Below are 27,376 nucleotides of genomic sequence, written 5' to 3' on the forward strand. Positions count from 1 at the left end.
CTGAGTGAGAAAGGTAAATGTTTGCGCTACAGCGAATTACTGTCTAGTTAGAGTTCATCTCGTGTTTTAATATTTCAAAAGGGAATGTCAGTTCAGTTTTAGTTTGGGCCGGTGCGCATGTACTGTAATGCAGCATCAATGGACTGCAGCCATTTTACAGGTCTGCCACTCACAGTATTGCACTATTAGCATTGTTCCACTAAACAAAATAAACAGAGAACTTCTGCTAGTGTTTCTCAAGAAAGCTCCTAGGATTAAGTGTGCGTTGGGGTTTTGTATTGAGAAAGCATTGTTTTGGTCTCACAGAAGACAAGCCCTCCTTATATCAAACACTTCACCCTCATGCTACTGCAGCTGCTCCAGGCTCTGACTCGAATGAATTGTGTCAGCAGCGACGGCTGTCTGCCAGGCTCGGATGTCAGTGGTTTCTGTGTCTTGCGTTTGCTATTTTCCGGAGAGGAAATCACAAGCTACTTTGATTACAGAGTGGCGGTGTTATGACATGCTGTCAGGGTAATTCATATTCCCCAGCCTCTCTTGCACTGGAAAAAAAGGGTCAGAGACAGCTACGCTCACCGAGGGAGGGAAGGAGAGATTGAGGGACAGAGAGAGGGATAGAGAGATGGAGAGAGAGGGAGGGATATAGAGAGATAGAAGGAAGGAGAGAGAAATGGACATGATCAAGGCATACATTGTCACCACTTGTGCTTTAGGCAGGACCATTCTCAGTCTCCATGGTGCCAAAAAGAAAGAAACGGAAGACTAATACAACACCCCCCTCCCCAGATTGCATGTTGGCAAGAATGACGTGCTGACATTCTACGATGGCGATGACCTCACAGCGATGATCCTGGGCCAGTACTCAGGCCACCGTGGCCACTTCAAGCTCTACACCTCCATGGCAGACGTCACCATTCAGTTCCAGTCCGACCCGGCCAGCAACGTGTTCGGCTTCCAGAATGGGTTCGTCATCCACTTCTTTGGTAAGCGCTCTCCTCCCCCGTCTGCGCACTAGCCTCTCTATTACAAGGACACCCTGTTTGAACTGTCTGCACATGTTTAGTATATAGGGCAAGCTGGAATTATAACCAGCAACAATAAAGCGTGTCTTTTGCACATGCGTTAGATATCAGCTGTATTGCAGTGAAGTGCACAGAACTGAAACTATTCTAATAAGGCAGGTACAGTTTGCTAATTGAGTGCAATTTGCAGGTGGAATGTTCCAATCTGCTAGCGCTGTGGTGCTGAATCACAGAACAGTGTTTCCGAGCTGCACGGTATTTGCAGTACAGCAAGACGCTGGGCTTGCAGGAGGAGCAGCTGCTCCACAGAGCAGGAAGGGAGACTCGTTGATGCAGGTGCCGGGGATTATGCAGATAAAGTCTGCAAACACAATTACTCTGTGTGTTTGCTCAGCACTGTGAGCCGTCTCCACACGTGTGCAGCAAAGAGAGGCTCCACGCTGCCAAGCACATCAGGGATCACTCCAGCAGCACTCCGGCAAACCGGACAGTTGCAACAAACCAGATACATCCTTCTGTTACGAGGGGGTCGTTTATGAAGAAAACAGTGAAAGAAAGCTGAGAGCCCATTATTAATACAGCTGGGAATTCAGCACACTGTGAAAGAGACTGCATTTCGTAATGCAAACTTCATTAGGGCTGAAGATGCTGCGTCTTCTTCCACAAACAACACAGTCAGTGAATAGAACTGAAGAGGGGTACAGATTTTGACTGCATGCGCTAACACCTTTGTTACGTAAGAGCCCAGCAGCCATCATCACGCAAGAAGAAACTCTTTACGTTTAGAATCTTGAACTGTAACAATTAAACCTCCTCTCTGCCCCCTGGCCCCAGCCAGCCCTGCAGCAGACAGCAGGCCCTGTCTCCACTGTACTGATCAGGCACGATTGGTTTATTTATCTAAAGTAAAAAGATGCTGCTGACTGAGATCAACCTTTCTCCAACTGCACCACTTTCCTGTTATTCTTTTGCTTCGATTAGCTTGATGTTTATGTTGCACCTGCCTTATTATACTGGGGTTCTAGGTCTCCTCCTAGCAGCTGATGAGTTCAAAATACTGACATCAGCATAAGACATGTACTTATCTCTCGACTGCAGAGCTTGGTCTTCAGTTGAACGGTAAGGCGCCTGTCCTTGAACCGTGCAAACCTCTTACATTGCCATGTTTAACCTAAAGGAAGGGGGGTTACAGCATGATTGATGAAGGGGAAGATCCTGCCCCCTGCCCAGTGCTCTCACCCCAGCTCTCTTTCTCTCTCTCTCTCTCTCTCTCTCTCTCTCTCTCTGCAGAGGTCCCGCGGAACGACACGTGTCCGGAGCTCCCCGAGATCGCCAACGGCTGGAAGACCACGTCGCACCCGGAGCTCATCCACGGCACCGTGGTGACCTACCAGTGCTACCCAGGCTTCGACGTGGTGGGCACCGAGATCCTCATGTGCCAGTGGGACCTGACCTGGAGCGGGGATCTGCCCAGCTGTGAGAAGGGTGAGTGGGGCACCTTGCTCCCCGGGGATGCAGAGGAGCAAGGCTTAGTCTAGCTTTCAAAAAACACAAAATAACAGCTGAAACAATATACAGGCACAGCATTTTCATGGGCAAGTTGCATTTACTATAGAGGCGGCAATTTGTCTGTGATTTGGTTTACTGCCCTATAGACAAAGTTTTATTTTTTTACTATTCATGGCATATTTTACTATTTTACTATTCATGGCATATTACAGTATGTACATAAGAAATTAGGTGGTTTAGCCCCTTCTTAGCACACTGTTAAGCCCCTGCTAAGGTAGTCTCATTTTATTTAGCAGTCCTGCTACTTGTCTGCATCGTGTGTTATCTAAATAAGTCCAATATAAAACTTGCCAGCGATGGCTAATAGCTTGTATTCCAATTATAGTGCTGTTGTAATTCCTTTTGAATTAGTGCCTACAAATATCACACAGAGTGTATAATCTATTCAGATCGAATGATCTTGTTATTCTGTGAAATCCTGTGCAATACTGTCCGTTGTTTTAAAGTGGTACCCTGGTAATTAGAAATCTCTGCTGTTCTTCGTACCTTTACATTTCCCATTAGTTCCTCCCGCTGTGATGTAATCACAGGACTGTGGCGCGCCGGCTCATTCTGTTCATTACGGCCCGCAGTCACGGGCGCACAAAGGCAAAGCGTAGCTCTCGCCTCGGCTGCCCAGCGACTCGCGCACAATGTTAGCATTTCTTACATCAACATTGTTAATGTGCTGGGCATATCCAGCGGTGTAGGAAATGGGTTTGGATTGCAGCTGTGCGCGCTGAGGAGTAGCCTCATTGCTGCTCTAATCTGTTTATTATTCAGCGCTGTGCCCGCTAGCTCTGGAGCATCCTGCCTCACGCAGGTCACAAGAGCCCCATTGTGCAGAGGAACAGGAGTCCTGCTGCTTCAGAACTGAAGGTAAAACACAGCTCTGTAGGGTGTTCTTCAGAGCCGTCTCAGAAGGGCTGTCTCTGAGCCAGTGGGGCTCCCCGTTTCTTTGTTTCAAAGCCTGTCCATCCCGGAAGACTGCCTCTGGTGGGTGTACCTGACTGAGCACAGCTTCTCAAACACCAGTCAGCAACATAGATTTGTTTCAGAAATACTAAAAGACACGTAATGCATTCAATGACAAGCATTGCAACCAGAAGTCTGTTTCAGCGTCTTGCATTATAATAAGTTAATGCATTGAACACAGGGTGTCTCCTGTAACAACACAGCACTCGATTGCGGTCTTCTTGCCAATGCGACAGTTGGAGATGCCCTGCACAGCTACAAATGTATACTGGACTGCGAAATCCATTCTATAATCACGTACCTAGAGTTGCAAGAGGATAAAGGGAATACACCCTCTACTCTATTGCACTCCAGTCCTTTCCAGCCCTTTGCTGGGTATTGACCCTGGCCTTTCCTGACTCTCTAGCCAGGTGAGCTCCACTCCAGGACAGGTCGCTGTTGTTGTTCTTCTCCCTAATCCCTGGAATCCTCTGGATTAGATCCAGCGCCCCAGATTACAGTGACAGGATTAAACAAGGCCACTGCAAAGCGCAGTCTTCATTGTTTCATTAAAGCCTAATGTGTTTTATAACCGGGCCAAAGTAATTGATTTCAAAACAATAGTCAGGCGGCATTGCCATTACAAAAATCAAAACCTTAATGGAAGAAACTTTAGTCATTTGGGTTATGGCTAATTACTGTACTTTTAAAAGCAATGTCTTAATGCGATTCACGCTCTGTCAGAAGAGGGGTATATAAATAAATAAAAACAAGCAAGGCTGTCTACTAGCGAGAATGACTAATAAAATCAAATGACCATTTATAGGAGATAAACTTGTGAGGCATTTAATATAATGACCTGAACGCGTATTTAACCCTCTGCTCACTTCGCTCGTATAGTGCTATGGTAACAACAAAACCTTTCAAATCAGCTCGACAGCCCATGCAAAGCTGGCACAGTGTTTTTGCACTCTGCTGTGCCTGTGCAATGCATTCTCTGTGCTTTACCATAGTTGACCTGGTCGTGCATCCCTGTGTTTCTGCTCTGCTCTCCTGTGCTTTGCTACACTTCACTATGCTTTTACCAGGGTATACCAGTAAACCGAAGCCCACCCAGGTTTGCCGGGAGAGGCGGGGGGAGCTAGTAGAAGGTGTTTGTTTTTATGTGCTTGTCCTGTTTGTGGGTGCAGTGACCAGCTGCTCGGACCCTGGCGATGTGGAACACAGCCGAAGAGTGCTGTCCGTGAACAAGTTCACCGTGGGCTCCACCGTGCAGTACATCTGCAACAAGGGCTATCTGCTGTCAGGGAACAGCCTCCTCACCTGCTACCCCCGCGACTCCAGCGGCCCCAAGTGGAGCGAGAGGCTGCCCAAGTGCTTGCGTGAGTAACACTGAGCGGCTGGGGCAGGCTAGCCACAGAGCGCTAGCCACTGCAGTGTCGCTCTACTGCAAGAGCTCACAAGGGGGCGTTCATAATAAGCCTACTGATTTGAGTTTGATTGTCCCGTTGCCAACCAGGCCCTTTTCGTAGCAGCCTCGGCTGATTGTGCCCAGGAAGGTGAAAGATTGTAGGCTAGTGCATTAGCATTGCAGTGCATGTTCCTCCTGCACTGTTACTGAAGTAACAGCGCTATCTGCTGGCCCGATATGGTTCAGCATTGATCTAGTTTTGACAATGCAGGGCTGGAATGGGTGAAGCTGCTATGCAACAGGAGTTTTATTTCCACCATTGCTGTAGAGCACTTCCTAAAGGGCTGGACTATTTAAAGCCCAATCTTGGCTAATAAACTGTATTGCATTAGTATCAGATCTACACAGGTGGTCTGAATGCAGGACTGTGTTTGTCATGCTGCAATGTTTCTGCTCATTGAACTCCTGCTTTCTCTGCTGTTTTGTTTTTTCCAGCTGAGACATACGAGCCTTGCCGGAACCCAGGCGCCCCCTCGTTTAGCATCCAGAGTGCAGAGAAGCGCTTCTACCAGGCAGGGGAGACACTGAGGTTCTCCTGCTACAACGGCTACCAGCTCGTCGGGGAGGCCGCCATCAGGTGCATCCCTGGACACCCGTCACAGTGGAGCAGCCCGCCCCCTGCCTGCAAAGGTGAGTACAGCAGGACACAAAGCTGTGCATTAAAGGATTCTTTTACTGTTCCTTTACTATTGCACCGTGTTTGAAATTTGAGCGCTTTGAGAGAGAGATCAGGAGCTGCTCTTTGGTTTCAGTTACAGGCACATGTAACGCAGGCTTGATCAGCCAGCGGGCTTTATTAGAAAGTACCAGCGCCATCTAGTGCACTGCCAGCAAAACTAAAGGAAAATCACCATTTGAGCAACAGAGTGACAGGCTCTTTATAATGAAGCAGAGCTAAGCAATCGCATGCTCCTACAGCAGCAGATTGCTTTACCCCAATGCAATGTTAGTGACAGAGACACTTGGAAAAGGAATGTCACACTAGACAAGACTGCTGCACTTTGGTGTTTCTTGTGCCTAAAACATTCTAATCCCTGGACACTATGCTGAGTGCAGAAAGCATTATGCTGAGAAGGAACTGTTTTAGTCCTATGCATTTAGCAGCATGCTAATGCTTTAGGAGTGCTGTCTTCCAACACAGTTTCGTTTTCCGATTTCATCATGATTGTGTGCTCAATGGCTCTCTGTTTTCTAGCTTCCAGCTTGGAGTATTTGAATGAGCGCAGATTAGATGGTAAGTAGCAGAGACCTTCATTTAAACCTCTTGTTGTGAAACGCACTTCTGCTTGTAATATTCAACACCTAATTAGCAATTAAGAGATCCTCCTGAATACTAATTATTGAACTCAGCCTAGTCTGAAACTTGTGTATTGCTATAATTATTATTAAAAAGATAAATGTGTCAATGTATGTGTATGCATGTATTTATAGAAGTGTGTGTGTGTATATATATTTTTTTTATATACATATATATTTTTTTGTGAATACTTGCATTTATAAAAGTGTGTGTATATATATATATATATATATATATATATATATATATATATATATATATATATATATATATATATATATATATATATATATATATATATATATATATATATATATATATATATATTTGCATTTATATTTGGAATTGTCTCCAGTTGCCAAGGAGTCTTCAGACAGCCCGGTGGAGGGGACCAGTATTGCCATGGCGATCTTCATCCCCCTGATCATCGTAGCTTTTGCCATTGTGGGAATATACCTCTACTTCTCAAAGTGAGTCCCCCTCTACCACAATGCTTTAAACAACTAAAATATTGGATCATTTAGCACTACTGCCACCTGGTGACTTACTGTGGTTTGTTTCGGTTTGTGTGAATGGGGTTTGAATGTGGTAGAGTGTGTGTGAGTGTAATAACATGATCGTGGAGGACAGTGCAATGCATGCAGATGTGGAAGCTGATACATTATAGCGTGATGAAACATAATCATTTTTGTGTCTTTGCTCCCTCCCCCAAAAGGGTGCAAAGGAAATCTCTCCGGCTGCCGCTGCCGAACTCCCACCCGTACAACCACATCACAGGGGAGTCTGCGTTCGACAATCCCATCTATGAGACCGGAGTGAGTACCCAGTCCATCCAGATGAGGGATGTGGAATCACACAACACCATTGTGCTCACCTGACTGCCCCCTCCCCGCATCATCATCCACCCCCTCCCTCCACCATCCACCGGGATCTGTTGAACAAGACACGAGTCCTTCATATGCACCTGCACCCTGCTGTCTGCTTCACTGGGCAATGCCTGGGACTCTGTCTCGCTGTAATCTACTACCACTGCGGTTTTGGATAATTACACAGCAATCCACTGCTAGTACTTATTTCAAACCTACAATATAGATCATGTAAAAAGTATTGCAATGTGATGTCTAATAAACAGGTATGCAATACAGTGGGGGGCTATTTTATGATCAGATCTTAGTAACGCTGTCCAAAGACCTATTTTTACTGTATTCAGTCAAATCCATTGGGATTAATATTCAGTTAGAGGACCACTGTATTTAGATCGCCAAGTTTAGATCATTCTAATACCTCTCTGTATAAAATGCCTATACAGAGAGAGACACATTGCTTGTAGTACTGTGTGTGTGTATATATATATATATATATAGATAGATAGATAGATATAGATATAGATATAGATATACTGTACATAGTACTGCTCATTACGAGATTCTAAATGAAATGCAGTATTCCCCTCATTGCAATATTTGTATTAAAGCAATATAATGATGCTGTTCTTCACTGCGGTATCTAATATGCAGCACAATATGCTGAAAACGAACTGTTGCAGAACGCTTGAGGCTTAAGCAAAGGAGCCATTTCTGCAAACGAAATGACAGTCTGAACCAAGAGCACCTTCACATTGACAATGTTCAAATGACATGCATGCACTGTACTGAAGCTTTCAAAATAATATTCAATCTGTGGCTTCATAATCCCTGTATGATCGTGCAATATTACAGATAAGTAAAGTCAGATCTGCAGCCTAGCTATTCATTTAAATATTGAATCTGAACAGTCAGCTGGGTTCTAGTTGTACTGCCAGCGAACCCCAAGAGAAATGTTGAATGTTTTGTTATAGAAGCAGCAGCCTGCTGCATGTGTCTGTTAATGAATACCATGTAGTGAGCCGTTCATAGCCCTTTCTTCCATGGAGGGCTGTGCAGTGTTGAGCTGATGCCCAGCTGCATTGGATATAACTAGCACTCCTTACCCCTGTCGAGCTTTCTCTCCGTGTGGGTGTCATGTTTTCAATAGACACACTGGCTCTGTGCTGGGGTTGCTTCCACTCCAGTAAAATCCCTTGCTTTGCAGGAGGTGTCATTTTCCAATGCTATGAGTCGAGTCGTCTGGGACTCTCGGATTGCAGCTGCAAGAAAATGAAACAATCAGAGACACCACGTGTCATATTCCTATAGCCATTAGCTATTGGGAATGTGAAGCCACATTTGTCAAAAAACAAACAGCATATTAAATGTTTCATTTCATCTGATAATGTTCGCATTGATGCATCCCATAACCTTGGGGGGCACGCCTCCTGAGACGTTTCATTCCAGTGAGCATTTTGTCACTCGCTTGTTAATTGACGTGCTTGTTTATTTACCTTGCTGCTGGGCGAATGAAGAATAATGAGGTGAGATAACTGGCTGCAGCGAATCAGTGACAGAGCTGGTCATGAATCCAGATCACCCAGCTCTGACTGCAAAGCACTTATCACTTTGTAATTATAATCACTCCTTTCAAACAGAAAGCCATTTCACTTTGAGCAAACCTTTCCTATACGGAGGACTGAATGCTATAAAATAGATGCTGCTGCTGCTTCTGCTGCACTGTAGCCACGGGAACAGCCTGGTGTCGCACATCATTTCGATAACCAGTCTTTACAGACAGCGGCATGCCTAGAGTGCTGCTATATATTTCATCTAATTGCAAGACAAGGTATTTACTGGTACAAAAGTCTAATTGTATCAGCCTGAAATTCCAGGTCTGTCAATGGACAGCTAACTGTAACTAGTATCCAAACCGACACAGGCACCTGCTTTAATTCATGGAGCTGACACGCTGCACTGCACTGTCGGGGTCTTTGCATTCAGTCCTTCATGGTTTATTTTTCATTTGTGCAACTTGCTCTTGTGTTTTGTTACACTCGTGTGTTGTCAAGTCAATGGCTGTATTAAAGAGTGTTCATTTAGTACACGCTGCTCCGTACCTCATTATTTGTTCACTTTTTATTTCGCCTTCATCGTTACTCTTTGCTTCGTTGTAATGGAAAGGCTTTCAAGATCACATAGCTCTCTGGTTCCAGTTTAAATGGAATTAGAGCTTGCCACAAGTAGAAGACAGGTGAGTGAGTGCAGTTCGGATGTTAAAGCTTGAACTGTATTATAATGAACAACAGAAACCTGAGCTGATGAAGCTCTGTGATGTCTGCACTATTGTGACACTCGCTTTGTACAGCAGGATGCAAACCTGCACTGATCAGGTTTAATTGATGATGTGATGATTTCAGGTTATCATCTGAGAATATGGGTGGCGTGGTGGTTAGCGCTGCTGCCGCCTCACAGCGCCAGGGTCCTGGGTTTGATGTTTGTGTGTGTGTGTGTGTGTGTGTGTCTGTGTCTGTGTCTGTGTCTGTGTGTGTGTGCAGTGTCCTGCGATGGACTGGCATCCCATCCAGGGTGTAGTCCCACCTTGCGCCCTGTGTCTGCCAGGTTAGGCTCCGGCTCACCGCGACCCTGTAAAGGATTAAGTGGTTAATGATAATGGATGGAGAATATGGAAATGCTTACTCAATGCCAAGCTTGTGTCTCCCAGGCTGCCACACGGCCAGGTCTCTGTGTGCAATGGTAATTACTGAACACAGACTGAGAGCAACAACACCGCCACAGATCAATTGCATGCAGTCCAATCGTATGCAAATGCTTGTGTGAATGTTCTTGTGTGGCCTTTATCAGCAGGTTAATAAGAAGCTTTCGACTGCTCTTTTAAACTTCAGATGGACAGTCACCTATGAACGACCACATTTAATTTGTAAAAAAAAAAAAAAAAAAAGCTTGTGACTGACAAACCTCCTGACTGACAAACAAAAAAAAATACCTTTATCCCCTTATATCATCAAAGGTTTGCAGATGAGTTTGCTGTTTCATTTTTATTTTATTTTTAGGACACAAGAGAATACGAAGTTTCCATTTAGAGATGAGAAAAAAAAAAGAAGAAAATAAAGCCTTTTTGCCTTGTGGAAATTTCTCAGCACCGTTCAACTGCTCTGCTGTGACCCGACTCCTCTGCTCCCCTCCTCCTGCCCCACAGCCCCTCCCCTCTCCTGTAAATACCGGACTCTTCAGCGTCGGACTGGGACTTCTACCAGCACTTCCAGGAGGGTGCCAGTGAAATGTTCTGCTTTGGTAGAGTGGGTTTCAATGGTGGTGTATAGACGCAGAATCCTGAGTGTGCTTTTGAGTGAGATCCTGTGATACAATGACAACTTAATACAATTCTTACCTGATTAAAGAATGATAGACCCCCCACAAGGCAGCGTGGGATAATCAATCCAATGCAACAACTTGAGGAAATCACAAGTGAATGCATACTATTGAACTGGCTGAGCACGTTACCCAGTTTGGGCTTGGGATGGTCCCACAAATTAAATGATGCCACTGTTTGCAAATGAAAGGCTAAAAAATAAACAAAATGTGAACACATCCCATTCTGCCTTGTGGTCAGACAATGCTATTCATATCTTAGTCACACACACGTCATTTCTTAAGTGTCCTGTGTAATTAAGGTATGGGGATCACTGAACACTGAAACCACAGCAGATTCCAGGTTCCATGTGCGTGCCAGCAGACCCATCTGGAATGACATCACACAGCTTGCTTTTGTTAATATATTCTGGGTCAGATTGAAGACCCAAAAATGTATTTGCTTTAAAATGTATTACATCCATGCACAAACTGCGTGTCTGAGGGCATGGATAGATTTGAAGCATTGACAGGTTTTTGAGTCGTAGGTTTCATAGCAAAAGTGGCTTCGCAATACTGGCTGTTGGATCCTTCGCTTTAGGAGCCAACAGCGCAGGAAAGCATTTCCCAAGCGTATAAAAACGAACGACTGCCAGCTAGATAGAGCCGAAAGGTCCAAGCTTGCTTTTCTACCCAACTCTTACTTCTCAGTCCCTGTAAATAAATGAATAGTCTGTATTTTAGAGTAAACAGCTACAGACCCCACACATGGATAACTCACTATTTGTACAATGTGTAACTCTGTGTTATCCAGCGTTTATATAGTGTAAAGTTGTGCTCACTGGGATAAGCTCTTTACAAAGGGGTACCTGCATGGCGAACAGCTGTCCAGTTATTTTAAATTCTATATGCTTTCCAAAGCTGAAACCTTGAGAAGAAGATACTTCTACGATGCCACCACGCTGAACTGAAGTTATGTGGTCCTGCTTGTGTTCACTAGCCTCTTAACCAAATACCAACTGCAGTGGGATTGTACTTGTGTATTCATTGTACGCTTAAACTCTGGTGTTTGATTGGAAAGTTGAAATGCACCGTGCTATCCTGTCTTAATTAGGCATTAGGCTCTGCTTAGCACAGTTTCCAATCATTGCATCAGAAACAAAAGAGACAGCCTGAGACATTGTCACCAGGAAAAATATCCCGGCGCACCAAAAAGACTACTTTTCCCAAAAGCAGGAATGCAAGAACCTGCAAAGCATCCAAATGAAAATAAAGCAGAAAGGAAATCTGCATTCCAGAAAGCATTTCACATTGAGCTGCGATGATATTCCCATGAGCAACAGCAACACGGTAAGAGCCGAGGGCTAAGGAGCGGGTGATTAGACCCGTGTTAAGGAGCGGGTGATTAGACCCGTGTTAAGGAGCGGGTGATTAGACCCGTGTTAAGGAGACTGTGATTAGCCCTCTCAGGTTGGAAAGCTGGACTCTGCCAGGTGCGGCATGATGCTTGAGACACAGCCCAGAGTGAGTTCCACTAGTGAGTGTGATTGAGTCTCAGCAGAGCTCCTTCAGCAGACAATGCAACAGGAATTGCAGGGTTTGGAGGCAGCGCTACTCAGGGAGATGAAGAGAATCTCCAGCGTCACAGAGCTGTGTTCAGATTGAAAAAAGGAGGGGGCTGATTAGTGAAAGGGAGCGTGCAGAGCGAGAGGGCTGCTGGCAACACTGAGAGAGAGAGGGTGAATAGGAAGAAATTAGGGTAAACGCTTCAGCACAGGCAAGTATGACCAGTTAGAGGCATTAAAGGAAGTGTGAGGAGGGCTAAAGAGTAGTGAGGACGGTTTGGGATGACTCAGAATCAAGGGCAGTGTTAACAAGCCAATCTTTTAAAATCAAAGGAATCCTACAACCAATAAAAGTTATTATCACTACGAAACACACACACACACACACACACATACATACATATATATATATATATATATATATATATATATATATATATATATATATATATATATAAAATATGTTTTTCAACAAATTAAGGACCCAGCCTTTAAGGCAATTAAGTCTGTGCAATTATTATTATTATTATTATTAGTGCAGGTAATGCAAGATGCACATGCGCAAGGGGCAGGTAACACACAGCTAATTTATGTGTAAATGGTCAAACAAAGCGTGAAGGAGTTTCGAGGATCCCTCCGATATTCCTGCCTCTGTAATTTCAGATTTCATGTACGATATTGCATATCACTAGAGTCTCTCTGTGCACGGTTCCGTCTGTGCTGTGTCTTCACATCATGCTTGTGTTCACACTTCAATAAGCACAGGAGAATCAGAGCTTTCGGGGTTTGATCTTGATTACTTTGAACAAACTGGACAGGTGGGGCAAAGCATTGGTTAACAGATCAGTACAAACTGGCAGGCATGTGAGGTATTCTGAACGCGATTAAAGGTTTGGGAGTTTTTATTTTATTTATTTAAAATGTTGGGGGTAGAAAATGTACACCCCTATTGTATATGCAGCATGATCACAATATCCCATTATCATCGGTCCAGTCACAGGCAAATTGTATGTAGACAATACCACGAACACGTAAAAGGCCAGCGTTGCTCTGTCCTGAATAAATGCTATTGTAAAATGTGATGTATATTTTAATTATTCGTTTCTTTATGTGTAGCTTCAAAACTAACAGCAGAATATGGGTTTTCAAAAAGGTATTGTAAAATATATTTTTAAGAATGTTCTGACAACACATGTACTTTTGGACAAGATGAATATATGTCTATTTATTTGAAACCTCGTAGGGGTCTTAGCGGGACCTCAAGGTTCGGGTATATTAACTCATGAAGTTGGAAATCACATTGGAACCTCACGGGTCGAGGTCGTGTGGAATATATGTAAAAATAAATAAATAAATAAAATTATTATTATTATTGTGTCCTGTTCTCATGTATACCCAATAAAGGAGTTTATTCTTCAGCTCTGCAAAAATACTTCTATTCAAGTATATTCGTTCAGAAATTCAGATTCACTGCTTGTTAAATACGGCAAAGCTGTTACTTTTAATACAAACTGTAAAATTTGACACCATGTGGAAACTCTGCTTTACACTGTTATTTTTTTGTGTGTCCAAATCACACAAAACGTATGTGGCAACCACGCAGCTGCGATCATTCTGTCTTCTGGTTTTATATTAATTGTACAATGTAATAATAAAAAGCTTTGGTTCTTCAAAAAACTTTTTAAAGGACTGTTGAATTTCTTTTTGAAATGATAAAACCCTCAGCAGAAACTACAGGGGAGTTCCACACAAACCCCAAGCGCGTCAAATCTCAGTTCAGCCGAGGTGTAATGCAGGGGTAGAGTACACACACTCTTATGACAGCAGATACAGAAGTCTTATGAAGTCTCACGTCGTTGCATCGCCAATGCAAACAGAAAGGCGTGAAAGATAATTGAACAGAAACAAATCTTTAGGACAGGAGCCTGGGGAAGCGTGTGTGCGTCTCCGCTTGAGCAGCGCAATGCGTGCGGCACGGCGTCACTGATAACTACAAGGGGCAGTGGCGACCACTCAGTTTCACACTATACTACTGTACAGATCAAAAGAGAATTAGATTCGCTTTCGTTATGATTTGGGTTTTTTTTTTACTTGTGAAATCCCGCATTAACCAATATATAAATATACCAACGCATTCGCACTTCACTTCAATAATAACAATAATAATAATAACACAGAAATAACTCTCTGACTGACACTAGTCGCTCGTTGAAATGTAACTACGTCACTCACTTTTTTAAATCGCATTGTGAAAGCTACACGTACAAATAAATACGACAAGATTTTACAGTGTTTGAGCCTTTGCCCCGGTCGCAATTACCATAGTAATACACTAAATAATAATAATAATAATAATAATAATAATAATAATAATAATAATAACAACAGGTGTAACCAATACAACGACAAACACACAGCATCTGTTTCCTTCCCAGATTCCCCGAGAAAGAGCATTCCCGACTGGCTTGCCACCGCAGCATCTCACCACAGCGAGTGCCAGTCGTGCGTAGCAAGGGATTTGTTATGCAGGGTCTGGTAGAAGCCGTCACGCCTCCAAAATCAACGTGTGCAAACTGTTACATTGCATTAATACTGTGACAAAACAAAAACAGCATAAGGACATAAACAGAAAATGCATCTGCATGTGTCTCCAGCAACATGGCGCCTTCTCGCATGCGCAGAAAGGGGGTAGTTATAAGATCATACATTAAAATAAACTGTATTTATTTTTTTTACCGTATCTCGCAATAACCTGTACAAATATATACTACATTTGACATCTAGTTTTTTTTTCAGCTGACGACAATTATATGCGTACATCTTATTATTAATTATCTATGTAATGCTCATGTAAAGTAGCGGTCTGATTACTTTATTCTAATAAAAAGCCTCCAGCATTGTTTATTTTGCCTCTACCAAGATGGCGTCTGTAGGCGTCATCCTCTAGTGCGCGGCTGCGCATGCGCAGATGTCGCTTTGCTCAACTTTGCGCCAACTCCGTGGAGGATGTAGCCGAGTCGGAGGCTGAAGCAGAGGAACCATTAATAACAACAACACGAAATACCCAGGAGTTGGTGTTCCGATTTGCGCCACGCCGCCTGTAAAGGATTGCGTGTTTGCAGCGGTACCCGGTCTGCTCGGCGGCTGAACGCGTGCATTTGCAGGGTTTCGGTTATTTTATTATGGAAGGAGGAGTGTTTGCTGATCGCCGGAGCATCTTTGCCACCAGCAGCTACTGTTGCGGGAGGAGAAATGGGCTCCATGTAGGCTAGGCCTCGCCAAGGCCGAGCTTTACTCTTGTGCGGTTTTCTAAAGGATTTATGGTTCAGCTGAACAACGACACCCGGCCGTTTTAACCCGGATCTCTCGGATAACACGGAGCTGCAGTGTCCCGGCATTTCTGGGCTTGGGGCTGTGCTGTAAACCCAGAAGGACTCGCAGTACCTCGGTGTGCTGCCCGCTTGTAAACAACCTCCCCGCACTCGGGTTCAATACAAACCTGGCACTGGGTTGCGTGTGGATGTAATTCACAGGACATTGTTGGCGCCGTGTTTTTACATTGTTGCTTTTTCTTTTTTATTCACGGCAGTAGGAGAAAGTGTTTTCATTTTGGGGAGAAAAAAGGAACGGTTCGTCTTGTTTATGAATGTGGGACAAAATGGAGACCAAGACGATAGTGTACGATCTGGATACCTCTGGGGGTCTCATGGAGGTAAGGAACACAAAGCCTGTATGCGATGATATCCATTCTAGATGAGAGAGCAGTGCCAAAAACATCTGCGGAATACACAATGCCCCTGTGTGGGTTAGAAACCAAGAACTCCTCGGAGTTTACGAGAGCCATGCATATCCGACGCGCTATTTTGCTGTTTTATTTAACAGTCCGCCATTAAGCACAGACTTGCAGTATAGTCAATACCACCTTTTTATTTCGATTTGATAACCATGTAGTAAATTAGTTATTTTAATTTTGCTGTTAACCTGGGAGGGTGAAACTAAGTAATATTTTCCATTCAGACAGACAGAGAGAAGGAGACCAATCGCGAAATAGAAAGTGCTTGAATGTAACTAACCAGACAGCAGCTGTGTATGTAAATATATAGCAGCACACTGACAGTATTATAGTGTGTGTGTGTACAGTACCCGTATAAACAAATTAACGATAATGCCTTCTCCATACACCACGAAATTCAAGCCAGCTTCAGCCCCGCGTTATACATGGCTCCTGATAAAAGCAACATATATTCATGTACGCTAGTCCTTTTCTGGTAACGCGTGTGTGGCATTTTCAGCAAATACAAGCCCTGCTCGCTCCCCCCAAATCCGAAGACGCCGAAAAGAAGACCCGAAGGCAAGATAAAGAGGCTCGGAGAAGCGGCAGGGCGACCAATCACGACACCTGCGACAGCTGTAAGGAGGGAGGGGACCTGCTGTGTTGCGATCATTGTCCCGCAGCCTTCCACTTGCAGTGCTGGTAAGGATGGTGGGGGTTCGGGGTGATATTCCACCAGCGATACCCGAGCAGGGGACCGGAGAGTTGAACATGTTTGCATGCCTGCAGTGAGGACACTACACGCGTCCTGTGCGCTTGCGGCTACAGGTATTCTGCCCCCATCGACGATTGGCCGCAATTATGCAAAACGTGTCGGCAATTCCTTTTATTGGAATGTCTTCTGTGTTGACATCTGGGGAGCTGGTGGCTGAATACTGTCATGAAACGAAGCTTGTGTGTATATATATGTATATATTTTTTGCATTGTCGGGTGTTCCAGGTTCACACGGCAATCGGTCATCGCAACGAATAATAATAAGTAATCAATTAGTTAGGCGCCCCAACCCAGCTACGTGCTTTTTTAAAAAAATTCTAAAATAACCAATACCTCTTAACAGTGCTGCTTAATTCTGTATCTTCTACAATTAAATCCGCGTGTTTGTGTGTGCAGTTTGTAGCTTTGCCTCGTTACAGGACCCTTGCTTTGCGCTGACCCTCCCTCTCCTCAGCCATCCACTGACTGAAACATAATGGAGGCTGTGCCGCTTGCCTCTGTGTTTACAATATGGCGACCTTCCTTTTAAATTATACTTTTATTCTCGGCGCCATTTTGCTTACATTGTGGATGCCAGTGGGACGCATGTGAATATTTTGATAGGGTCGTGGGCACCGCAGCGCACACACGATGGGGTTCTTGGGGCACACCGCGGTTATAGGCATTTGTATTTATTTTTCCGCCGAGACCCGCTGTACTGTATTATTGTTGTTGGCGTTGTCACGCTTGCAGTACAGACAGGTAGTCTGTGTGTCTGCCGAGCTGCTGTTGCGTACTGCAACCAGCGAGCTCGCTTTTCAACCACGAATAACTTCACTCGTCCGCGTTTGAAACGCGGTCGCTTCAGAGATGTCTGTGCGGCTTCTTGTAGATTAATGAGAATGTGAGAGGTGTTTACTTTGGAACCCGTTTTAAAATACTGGCTTGCTTGTCAGCAGGCTTTCCAAAACCACAGTAAGAGGGGCAGACTTTAACTTTTTTTTTTTCCCAAATAGTTTTTTCTTGATTTTAAAAAGTGTTCTCTATTTTTTTTGTGTGTGTGTGTTTTTTTTTTTTTAAACTATATTTTGTTTGCCAGCACCACTACCTGCTGGCTGTCAGTACTGGGAACTCATTTAATTACACTCGGGGCAGTCATCACTTTGAAAGATTTCGATAGTTGTGTGTGCCATGCTGCTTTGAATAATAACCTAAGGGCACTGCTTGGTTGCGCTGCTATTGGCACGTAACAGGACGTGATGCAGGCTGTAGTTCCCTCTTTCCTCCGCCGCGTGTAAACTAAAATAACATTGAATTAAAAGACTGACTGGCGGAACATGATCTAGGCTGGAAATTTCAAGGAAAGTATTTAAGAAAAACTCAATCGTTTAAATTTTGGAGGTACAGGTTCCTGCATATGAACAGACAGTGCCACGTTTTTAAAAAGCTTCTAATGTAAAGAAATCTCAGTACAGTATTAAACCAAGGAGCCAGTGTGTGTGTGTGTGCGTGCCAGCATGGGTGAGTGCCAGTGTGTGTGTGTGCCTGCAGCATGCCTGAGTGCCAGTGTGTGTGTGCGTGCCAGCATGCATGAGTGCAAGTGTGTGTGTGTGCGTGCCAGCATGCATGAGTGCAAGTGTGCGTGCAGCATGCATGCGCGAGTGCCAGTGTGTGTGTGCATGCGTGAGTGCCAGTGTGTGCGTGCATGCGTGAGTGCCAGTGTGTGTGCGTGCAGCATGCGTGAGTGCCAGTGTGTGTGCGTGCAGCATGCGTGAGTGCCAGTGTGTGTGTGCGTGCAGCATGCGCGAGTGCCAGTGTGTGTGTGTGCGTGCAGCATGCGCGAGTGCCAGTATGTGTGTGTGCATGCAGCATGCGCGAGTGCCAGTATGTGTGTGTGCATGCAGCATGCGTGAGTGCCAGTGTGTGTGCCTGTGTTCTAGTTGTAGCTGCTGTTTGTTGCATTATCTGCTTACAAAATATAGGATTACAAAATCCAGATCAGATTTGCTGTTCTGTAGATTTACAAGGTTTGAAAAACCAGTCCCTAGAGTCACAGCAGGTCTGTAGCCAAGAATGTCCTGTAGAGGCACGTCAGTGTGGAATGAAGCCCTTCCACACAGAGCGGGCCTGTGCGTTCGTGCGTGTGTGTTTAAAATAGGGTTTCATTTTTCAGGCTGATCGAGGTAATTTCTGCTTATTTAATCTCATCACATTGCACATAAGTGACATTTTGGGATGGCACTTGCTCTTGTCTTTTTAAATGTAATTCTCACCTCCTATAACAGTTGAAGGTGGTAAAGCTTTTATACATGAAGTGCTTTAGGAACGGTATGCTTTTTTATATTTTCTCCTCAGAAATCTCAAGACAATGAATTCTATTAGTCTCTTGCTGTTGCAGTTTGAACAGTGCAATACTCTGAATCTGTGTTGAAGTCCTTTGTACTGTAATGTGAATGGCCTCAGTCAAATACCTGACTGTCTCCTCCTCTCCCGAACTCCTAGTAACCCTCCCCTGAGTGAGGAAATGCTGCCCCCCGGAGACTGGATGTGTCATCGCTGCATGGTCCGGAGGAAGGTGAAGAAGTTTGGGTTTTTTTGTTATTTGTTTTCTGTGTTTTAAGACTTGTTTAAAATGACTGTTACTGTGAATGGGGTCAAAACTGGTCTGTGTGCAGCTGCATTGCAAACAAGCGTTTCCTCTGCTTCTGCTGTTGACACTTCAGAAGGCAGGATGTGTGTTGGGTGATATTGAGGCTTGCGTCTGCCTGACATCTTCTAGTTGGACAGGCACAGCACTGAACCGAAATAGCTGCTACATTACTCAGAGATTTCAGGCAGGCAGAACAGATTTACAGCTCAGTTGAGCACTTAGAAAACAAAGTAACGATGAAGAATAAATAGGACATTTTGGTCATTTTTAAAAAACGCACAAAAGTGCCTACAGCTGAAGGATCAGTAAAACTAGTTCCTTCTATAGTGGGACAGTAGGTAAACAAAGCAGTGAGATCCTGAGATAGGACCTGCTTGAACAGCAAAGCTGCATTCCTGCATGGCTTCTCCATCCAGATAACGGAACGGGCGGTTCTTATCGCAGACTCTTTAATTTTTTTCAATTAATAACTGTTTATTTCTAAAAGCTGCATTTTGAGAAAGAAAGGTTGAAGGTGTTGGGCAGAGATGCTTCTTCGACGCCTTTGTTCTGTGCACCAGTGTTTGTGAAGATAAGGTTACAAGGCTTCAGCCTCCAGCAGTATTATTATAACAGCCTCGCTGCTGAGGGTGTCTCTGAGTGATTTAGTATTGATGACCACCCCAAAACAGCAGGCTCTACCAGCAGCACACTGTCTCATAGCTGGAGTTCATTGCTGATCAGAAAGATCAGACCCCCAGCATGTGGTGTTGATGCGTTGCACACACACACTCATGGGCAGGGTTCATTTCTTCTCTTCATTTCTGCAAGCTCTTAAGTAACTGTATTTTTTAAATTATTTAATTTATTAACCGCATGCATAACTTTTTTTTTTTTATTGTGTTTTATTGTTTTATAAAATGGTAAGCAAAACAAAGCCAGGGCTTTAGGACTGCATTGTTCAACAGGTTTGCCTGTGCGCATAGATTGGTTAAGTGCTGAGTGTGTCTGAATGTGGGGTCTATTCAGCTGATGTAAACTGTGGCAGATAACCGCCACGATTTAAAACAAATAAAACCGGGACACACTGCATCGCCCTTGCTTTGAAAGGCCGCGTCTGTACGTTTACGCCTCTAACCTGTTGACCAAATTCCCATTGGAATAGAAGCGTGAGCAGAAGAAGCTGGGCCAGGTGAACGGGCTGGTGGACAGGCAGCTGGCGAAGCGCACGGTGTCCCCCACCTCGGAGCTGGAGCTGGGGGGCCTGCGGCTGGATGGCAGCGGGGGAGGCGCGGGGCTCAAGGCAGCGGTGACGCAGGTGAAGATCCTTGAGCGCAGGGCCAGCAGCCGCCCCGGCACGCCCACTTCCATCACCAGCAGCACGGATACGCCCACCCCTTCGGAGCAGAACGACGAGGACGAGGACCTGCTGGACGTGGAGGATGAGGCGCCTGGCTCGGAGCCCGACTGTGCCGCCCCTGTCTCCTCCACCCCGCACCTCAAGCGCCCCTTCGAGATGCTCATCGCCGCCGCCCTGGAGCGCAACCCCACTCAGTTCCAGCTACCCAGCGACCTCACCTGCACCACAGCACTTCCAGGTGAGACTGGCCGGGCAGGAAGGGGCGCATTCAGGCTGGGTGGGGTGGGGAGGGGGGGGTCAGAAAGACATTTGGAAACGTTTAAAGAAAACCAAAAAAAAAAAAACCTCAGAAGAAACTCCACATCACTTTTTATAAATGAATTTTGTGTGTAAGACTGCATGTGTACTGAGTGTATTGCAGGTATGAAAAAGCAGGGATGGGAATTGCCATTGCTCACCAGCTCCTGGTTTTACTACAAGTTAACACACCCGAGCTTGTTATCTGTACACTGTGGCTAATCAAGCTCGTAGTAAAACCTGGAACGGGGCACACTGCTATGCAATAGGAGTCTAATTACCATCCCTGTAAAAGACTGAGAATGTTGAGCATGAAATAAATTGGATTACACTGTACACTTACTGCTGTGTAAGACCTGGGTTTTGTCTGCATGCTGTTTCTTCAGGAACCAGTAAAAGGAGAAGGAAAGAGGAGATGACGGGGAAGAATGTGAAGAAAGCACAGCATGAGCTTGACCACCACGGCCTCGTACCGCTGCCTGTCAAAGTGTGCTTCACATGCAACAGGTGGGAGTCTGCTTTCATTGCACTGTTACATGTGGAGCATTTCATGTGAAAGGACAGTGCAGTAATCTGGCAGACCAGACCAGCGCTCGAGCATGGAATTCAGAACTGCTGCAGCTGTTAGAAAAAGCGCTTTCAAATCATTCAATGGGTTTCATTTTTTTTTTTTGCTCCAAGGATGATGTTTTCACTGCCTGTTAAGTTAAGCATTTACAAGTGCAATCAGGAAAGCGGTGATTGGAGCAGAATGGCTCTTTGAAAAGAGAGCTGTCATTACTGTGAAAATGGCAAATCCTTAAAAGGAAAAATGACTGGAAATCATTTGCAGGAAATCATCTGGCGAAGCAGAATGAACTGGTCTATCTGCTGGTAATTTGCTTATCATTAAAACCAGCTGCCTGCCAGCCTTTAGTTCTGAGATGTTTTTTCTGTTTTTCAGCTGCTTTTCTGTGACTGTGTTTTAACCACTTCACGTTACTGAAGGTTGCAATATTTTAAATCTAAAGGTCAAGTTTAAACCACAAGAAGTCGCATACCAGGGATATTATAACGTTGCTTCACTAACTTAACGCTGCTATTATTATTATTATTGTTATTAGCAGGAATAGTCAGAACTCAGCTCTATCTGTGTACTGTGTTGAATACACTCTGCATGCCCCATTCAGTTAAAGACACAAGTTGCAACATTGTTGGCACTGTCCTGTTCCAGAGGAAATGACTGGGTTTGTGGTTCCTGTGGGCGTGTCTTGGATTCTTTGTGGTTGTCTTCAATGCGTTCAGTACAACAAACTAAATAAGGGCTGGATTAAAAAAAGCAGAAAGAGAATGCTTGATGTCTTTGATTTCAGCATGATTACAGGGCTAAGGACTGGCAAGGAACACAAAAAATAAAAAAAGAAGTCAGTCAAAAGGCAGCTTCAAGCTTCATAGTCAGACAGCAATGACAGGCCCTTTTTATAGGTGACGTGTTGATTTAATATCCAGTGTTGCATTGTTGTAGCTTTTTATTCCTCTGCCGGATTACCGTGCTTATCTTTCCAAAGGGAAGCGCCGTGTCATTACCCTTAGTTCAGTTCACCCTGGTGAGATCCCAGAATATTCTTTAATGGCTGGTTTCACAGACCCTAAATTAATCTTGCACAGTCTCCATAGGTTGTCCAGCATGAAACCAGTCTCTTTAGAGAATTGTCCTGTGTAATTAAACTGTGCTCTTTTCTTTGAAATCCCCCCTCCCCCTCTTTCTCAGGAGCTGCAGGGTGGCGCCTCTGATTCAGTGTGATTACTGCCCTCTCCTGTTCCACATGGACTGCCTCGATCCACCCCTCACTGCCATGCCAACGGGCAAGTGGATGTGTCCCAATCACATTGAGCACATCGTGGTGAGTTCCTGTAGCAAGCCAGTGAACAGCGTCCGAGTACCTACTGCTGCTGCTGCCCCTAGATTGAAAAAAGTCTGGTTGTGTGTTGCAAAGGCGCACGTACCTGAAACTGTTTCAAAGTCTTACTTGCTCAAAGCAGTGCAACGGACAGATCGTAAGGGCAGGTGTAACTCTGTGGAGTGCGGTTCATTTCTCTTGATTGAACCCGGTTCCTGTCTTCCTGTCGTTTCAGCTCAATCGGAAGAACATGACGCTCAGTAAGAGGTGTCAGATCTTTGACCAGTTCCAGGACCGGATATCTCAGCACGCTGTCAAGGTGGACTTCTTACACAAAGTTCATAGGAAACACCCGCCCAACCGGAGAACAACCCGCCCTCTGAAGAAGAGAACGCTCAAGGTAGTGACGCAGTTTCTCTGCTGGTGCCAGTTACCCTCGTGTTGAGGGGCTCTGGTTTCAAGGCTTGCACGTGTTGATTGGAGAAGCTGCTCGTTGTTGATTGTGTACAGTCCTGTGCTTCTCCTGAGCCTCGGTTTCTTTAGATTCGGGTACGTTGAATAAGCCTCCTTTATTTTGCTACAGGTTCCTGATGCAATAAAGTCTCAGTACCAGCATCCACCTCCACTGCTGGCCCCAGCGGGGATTCGCAATGGAGAGCTGGTCTGTAATGGGATCCCCGAGCCACCACAGAAGCACCTTCCCACGTCCCAGCACTTAGCCAGCGAGGCAGAGCAGCAGGAGGTAAGGGGGGGTATTCATGATGGTCAAGCTAAGAACTCAACCATACTAATACTAAGGTATATGGAAGGCTTTTATAATTAAATAAATGTAATACAGACCCAATATTAAAAACAAAGTTTTTATACATAACCCAGAATTTGAGTCTGTTTTGTTTCGTGCTTTGTGTTCAGGTTGTACCCGCTGTTTAGTTGCAGTTCCTAACTAACCCTTTTTTTCCTTTTTTTTTTTTTTTTTTACAGTGGCTTCGTTGTGTTGTTGCACTTCAATGCAGCATTTTCAGACATTTATCTGCTAGGCAGATGTCGTCGTCGTCGTATTGGGACTCTGAAAAGGCTGACATTAAGCCTTGCATTTCAGGAGACAAATCAACAGGCAGCTCTTTCCATGCAGCTGACAGGACAGCCCCTCCCTGCCCGCAGCCTTGTAGCACACCAATAAGCACCTCCGGGATGCCGCCGGTCCTCAACTCCTCGGACTCCGCAGAGGGGCGTGGGTGCAGCTCCTGTCCCGAGAAGTCCTGCAGGTCCAATGCTTGCGGGACGTCGAACGGACCTTTGGAACCGCAAGCGAAAGTGAACGGGCCTCATTCGTGCGGCGCTGTGGCGGAGGGTTGCAGACAGACTGATGCTCATCAGAGACTCCCGGCCCCGCCCAGCCCCACGTGGCTCAGGCCGCAGACCCCCCCTTCCCTTCAGAACCACGTGGCCGGGCCGGTTGTAAAGACTGAGAATGCGACTGGGCCCAGCGCTTGTGCACAGAGGGGACCCGTCGCTGCCGTAAGCGTGGCTGCCTCTCCTTCCAACTCCTGTGCCAACATGGAAACGATCTCCTCCTCCAGCACTAGCAGTGGCGTTAGTTTGCAACTGAGGTCCGTGACTCCACTCTCCACCGGGGGGCAGTCTACAGCACTAACGAGCAGGAGTATGACATCACCTGCGGCAGGTACCAGAGCACTCACTCCACCCAGAGTGACAGCAGCACCTCCTGACAGCGCCCTGGCAAAGAGACTGGGCTCACCAGCGCCACCTACAGGTATGCAGCCAGCATAGGCCATAACGACAAAAAATAAATAAATGGGTGTGAATTCAAGCCTGGTGGTTTGTATCTTGTTTCGTGTCGAAGTTCAGCAGAGCTTGTAAGGGAAGTTTTAAAGAATCATGCTTATATCATGCAGTTATGATATAAGGTACAGTTGAAGACGGTAGTGGCTGTTGTAGCCAGTACATACAAGCCCTCTGTCACTGTCCTTTATTGCTGGGTCCTGGTGTCCAGTTCTAGGTTCTGGTCTTTCTAGATGATGTAGTACTGGGTTGTGTAGAGGCCTGGGTAGGTGCAGTGCTAACCCTTTTGCTGGCTCTGTAACATTTTGTTATTTTTTTCCCCCCAGATGGTAAAGTAAGTGCAAGCACGCTGTCGATGGGGAGCAGTTCATCGTTATCGGCGTTTTTCAGCTCCAGTTCCTCTGCCATGACTGACCTCGCCAGCTCAATGAAAGCTCTGATAGAGGGAAACGGGGGTGAGTTTTACCTGCCTGCACGTTTGATCAGATGTGATTTCCAGAAGCCTGTGCGAGTCGGATACTGCAGTGATGCCAGTGGATGGATGAGCTGGATGACGCATGGTGCTGAACGCGGCTGCTGTATTAAAGTGAATGCTCGTTGTGTTCCAGAGATTGAGTTGAGCAAGCTGGATGAGAAGTTTATCAAGCTCCTGGCCTGGCAGCGGATCCAGCAGCTGTTTCCTCCCAAAGCTCTTCCCCAGCAGCAGAGCTGTGTCAGCCCCCCTCACAGGGCTCCCTCTCCCACCCCAGCACCGCACACTGAAGGTAGGGGTACCCTGCACACTGCTCTCTCTCTCTGGAGCAAGTCAAGTAGACTTGTATTGGCAACTCCTTCATTTAAACACTGATAATAAACATAATTTTTGTTTTTTTAGCACAAAGAAAGGAGGTGCAAGCTCGGGCAGTATTTTATCCACTCATGGGCAAAGGAGGAGCAGTAAATATGTGCTATAGGACGCTGTACATAGGAACCGGTAAGCATCTATTATATGATACTGTATGGATTTTTTATGTTTTGAAGTTCATCTGGCAGTACAGACTGTGGAGGAGCGAGCTGCAAACCTCCAGAGACCTGGTATAAAACAAAGCATTTCTTTCCTCTGCTTTTAACAGCGTTGTTCCATCTTTGCATTCACTTTGCAGGTGCTGACATGGACGTATGCCTTGCAGATTATGGTCACTGTAACTACGTGTCGGGCAAACACGCCTGTATATTTTATGATGAGGTAGGTTATCTTAACCTCCCAGGCTGTCTGGACCTTGAACACAGCTCATGTGCTGTGCACACCCACTTATTAATTAACTGTGAATAACTTGCCAAGGCAGCCGCAAGTAATGGAAACAGCATGTGCTCGAGAAATATCTGTAATGAAATTAGAGGCATTCGCCCAACTCCTCTTCTCAAACCACTTTGGGGGTAGGGGGGTGGGGGGCAGATGAACATATTTATTTGATAAAATACAGGCACATTTAGGATTGAATAATTGTGAAATGTATTTCAGTATCAGGAGAGGGTCTCCTAATATAAAAGGGTGACTCGGTCAATGGATTATTTCTTTATTCATTTTAAAAAGAAATGCATATCAGTTATTGAGAAAATAGGACCAGTCTACAGACAGGTGTTAGGCTTTCCTTTCTCTTAAAAATAACACTTAAATAATGATGCTCCTTCATTTCTTTCTTTCTTTAAGAACACAAAGCATTACGAGCTTCTCAACTACAGTGAGCACGGAACAACGGTGGACAATGTCTTGTACTCCTGTGACTTCTCAGAGAAGAGCTCGCCCGCCCCTTCCAGTAGCATTGTTTTCAAAGTGCAGAATGTCATACGTAAGTACGGCGTGGTGCCACCTGCCTTTAACATGACCTCTTCTTCAGTGATCAACCGTCTTGAGTTGAGACTAAATGCAGGGCAGACGTGCTTGTCTGAAATACGGTTTTACAAGTAGTTTGGAGATTTTTTTTTTTTTTTTTTTTTTTTTTTTTGAAGATCTTGTGACTAGCTGTAGCTTTTTACTCCATCCCTTTTGGTAGTCACACGAAACAGGGCGGAGGCTGGGCGTGAACAGACGCCCCCCGCGCAGCGCAAGCGAGTGCCTTACCCACAGTGCAGAAGAGCTTTTAATCCAGTCCAACCGACAGGACAGAGTGCGTAACGGTGTCAACGCTGCCCGTTCCAGGGGTAACGGAGGGCTCATGCTTCGTATTTTCTGTGTTTAACCCCTGGTTTGTTCCCCACAGGGCGGTGCAGGAAGAGGAAACAGGAGGAGGAATTGCAGCAGCAGAGGGAGGCGGCAGGAGCGGGGCTGGGGGCGGGAGATGACGAGGGCGAGGGCGTGATGAGCTGCCAGGCCCAGGGCCCTCACAGGACTCCCTGTAACTGCAAAGCCAGCAGCTCCAGCCTGATCGGGGGCAGTGGAGCCGGCTGGGAGGGGACAGCGCTGCTGCACCACGGCAGCTACATCAAACTGGGCTGCCTGCAGTTCATCTTCAGCATCACAGAGTTTGCTGGCAAGCAGCCGGTGCAGGAGGAGGCAGCAGCAGCAGCAGACTGGGACGAGAAGCATTCGCTAAAACTACATCAAGCGCCAGTGCTGAGGTCCAACTCTGTTCCTTAACTAAGAGAAAAACCATCTGATCCAAATTGGAGAGGAAAAGGACTACACAAGACCAGTTTTTTAAACGTTTGCATGGAAGTGAAGTACATCCAAATTCTTCTTTTATTATTATTTTATGAGCAAGTTGCACATATAGAATTTATACAAAAATACTTTTTTAAGATTTTTTTTTTCTTTTTAAATACAAATG

General features: G+C 45.3%; 2 protein-coding genes across 5 annotated transcripts; both read left to right on the plus strand.

The window, feature by feature from the left end:
* Nucleotides 1-632: 632 nt before the first annotated feature.
* On the plus strand, nucleotides 633-10,377 carry LOC121308798 (seizure protein 6 homolog). 4 transcript variants are annotated; one of them, XM_041241437.1, is made up of 9 exons: nucleotides 634-983; nucleotides 2,313-2,507; nucleotides 4,715-4,906; nucleotides 5,431-5,625; nucleotides 6,191-6,229; nucleotides 6,648-6,762; nucleotides 7,008-7,107; nucleotides 8,673-8,681; nucleotides 10,212-10,377. In XM_041241437.1, exons 1-9 carry the CDS (start codon nucleotides 845-847, stop codon nucleotides 10,239-10,241), a joined length of 1,014 nt encoding a protein of 337 aa, XP_041097371.1. In that variant the 5' UTR covers nucleotides 634-844; the 3' UTR covers nucleotides 10,242-10,377. The 4 variants fall into 4 exon arrangements, with proteins under 4 accessions (XP_041097372.1, XP_041097371.1, XP_041097370.1 ...); XM_041241438.1 differs by lacking the exon at nucleotides 8,673-8,681 and having other exon boundaries at nucleotides 633-983; XM_041241436.1 differs by lacking the exons at nucleotides 8,673-8,681; nucleotides 10,212-10,377 and having other exon boundaries at nucleotides 635-983; nucleotides 7,008-8,666.
* Nucleotides 10,378-15,058: 4,681 nt separating this feature from the next.
* phf12b (PHD finger protein 12b) lies at nucleotides 15,059-27,345 on the plus strand. Its single transcript, XM_041241440.1, has 15 exons — nucleotides 15,059-15,786; nucleotides 16,367-16,548; nucleotides 19,103-19,175; nucleotides 20,395-20,827; nucleotides 21,273-21,393; nucleotides 22,637-22,769; nucleotides 23,002-23,166; nucleotides 23,350-23,508; nucleotides 23,748-24,540; nucleotides 24,896-25,024; nucleotides 25,178-25,333; nucleotides 25,444-25,542; nucleotides 25,712-25,794; nucleotides 26,260-26,398; nucleotides 26,810-27,345. Exons 1-15 carry the CDS (start codon nucleotides 15,721-15,723, stop codon nucleotides 27,184-27,186), a joined length of 3,108 nt encoding a protein of 1,035 aa, XP_041097374.1. The 5' UTR covers nucleotides 15,059-15,720; the 3' UTR covers nucleotides 27,187-27,345.
* Nucleotides 27,346-27,376: the final 31 nt, after the last annotated feature.

The sequence above is a fragment of the Polyodon spathula genome, unplaced genomic scaffold, assembly GCF_017654505.1.
Source record: "Polyodon spathula isolate WHYD16114869_AA unplaced genomic scaffold, ASM1765450v1 scaffolds_776, whole genome shotgun sequence".
In the NCBI taxonomy this organism is placed as follows: domain Eukaryota; kingdom Metazoa; phylum Chordata; class Actinopteri; order Acipenseriformes; family Polyodontidae; genus Polyodon; species Polyodon spathula.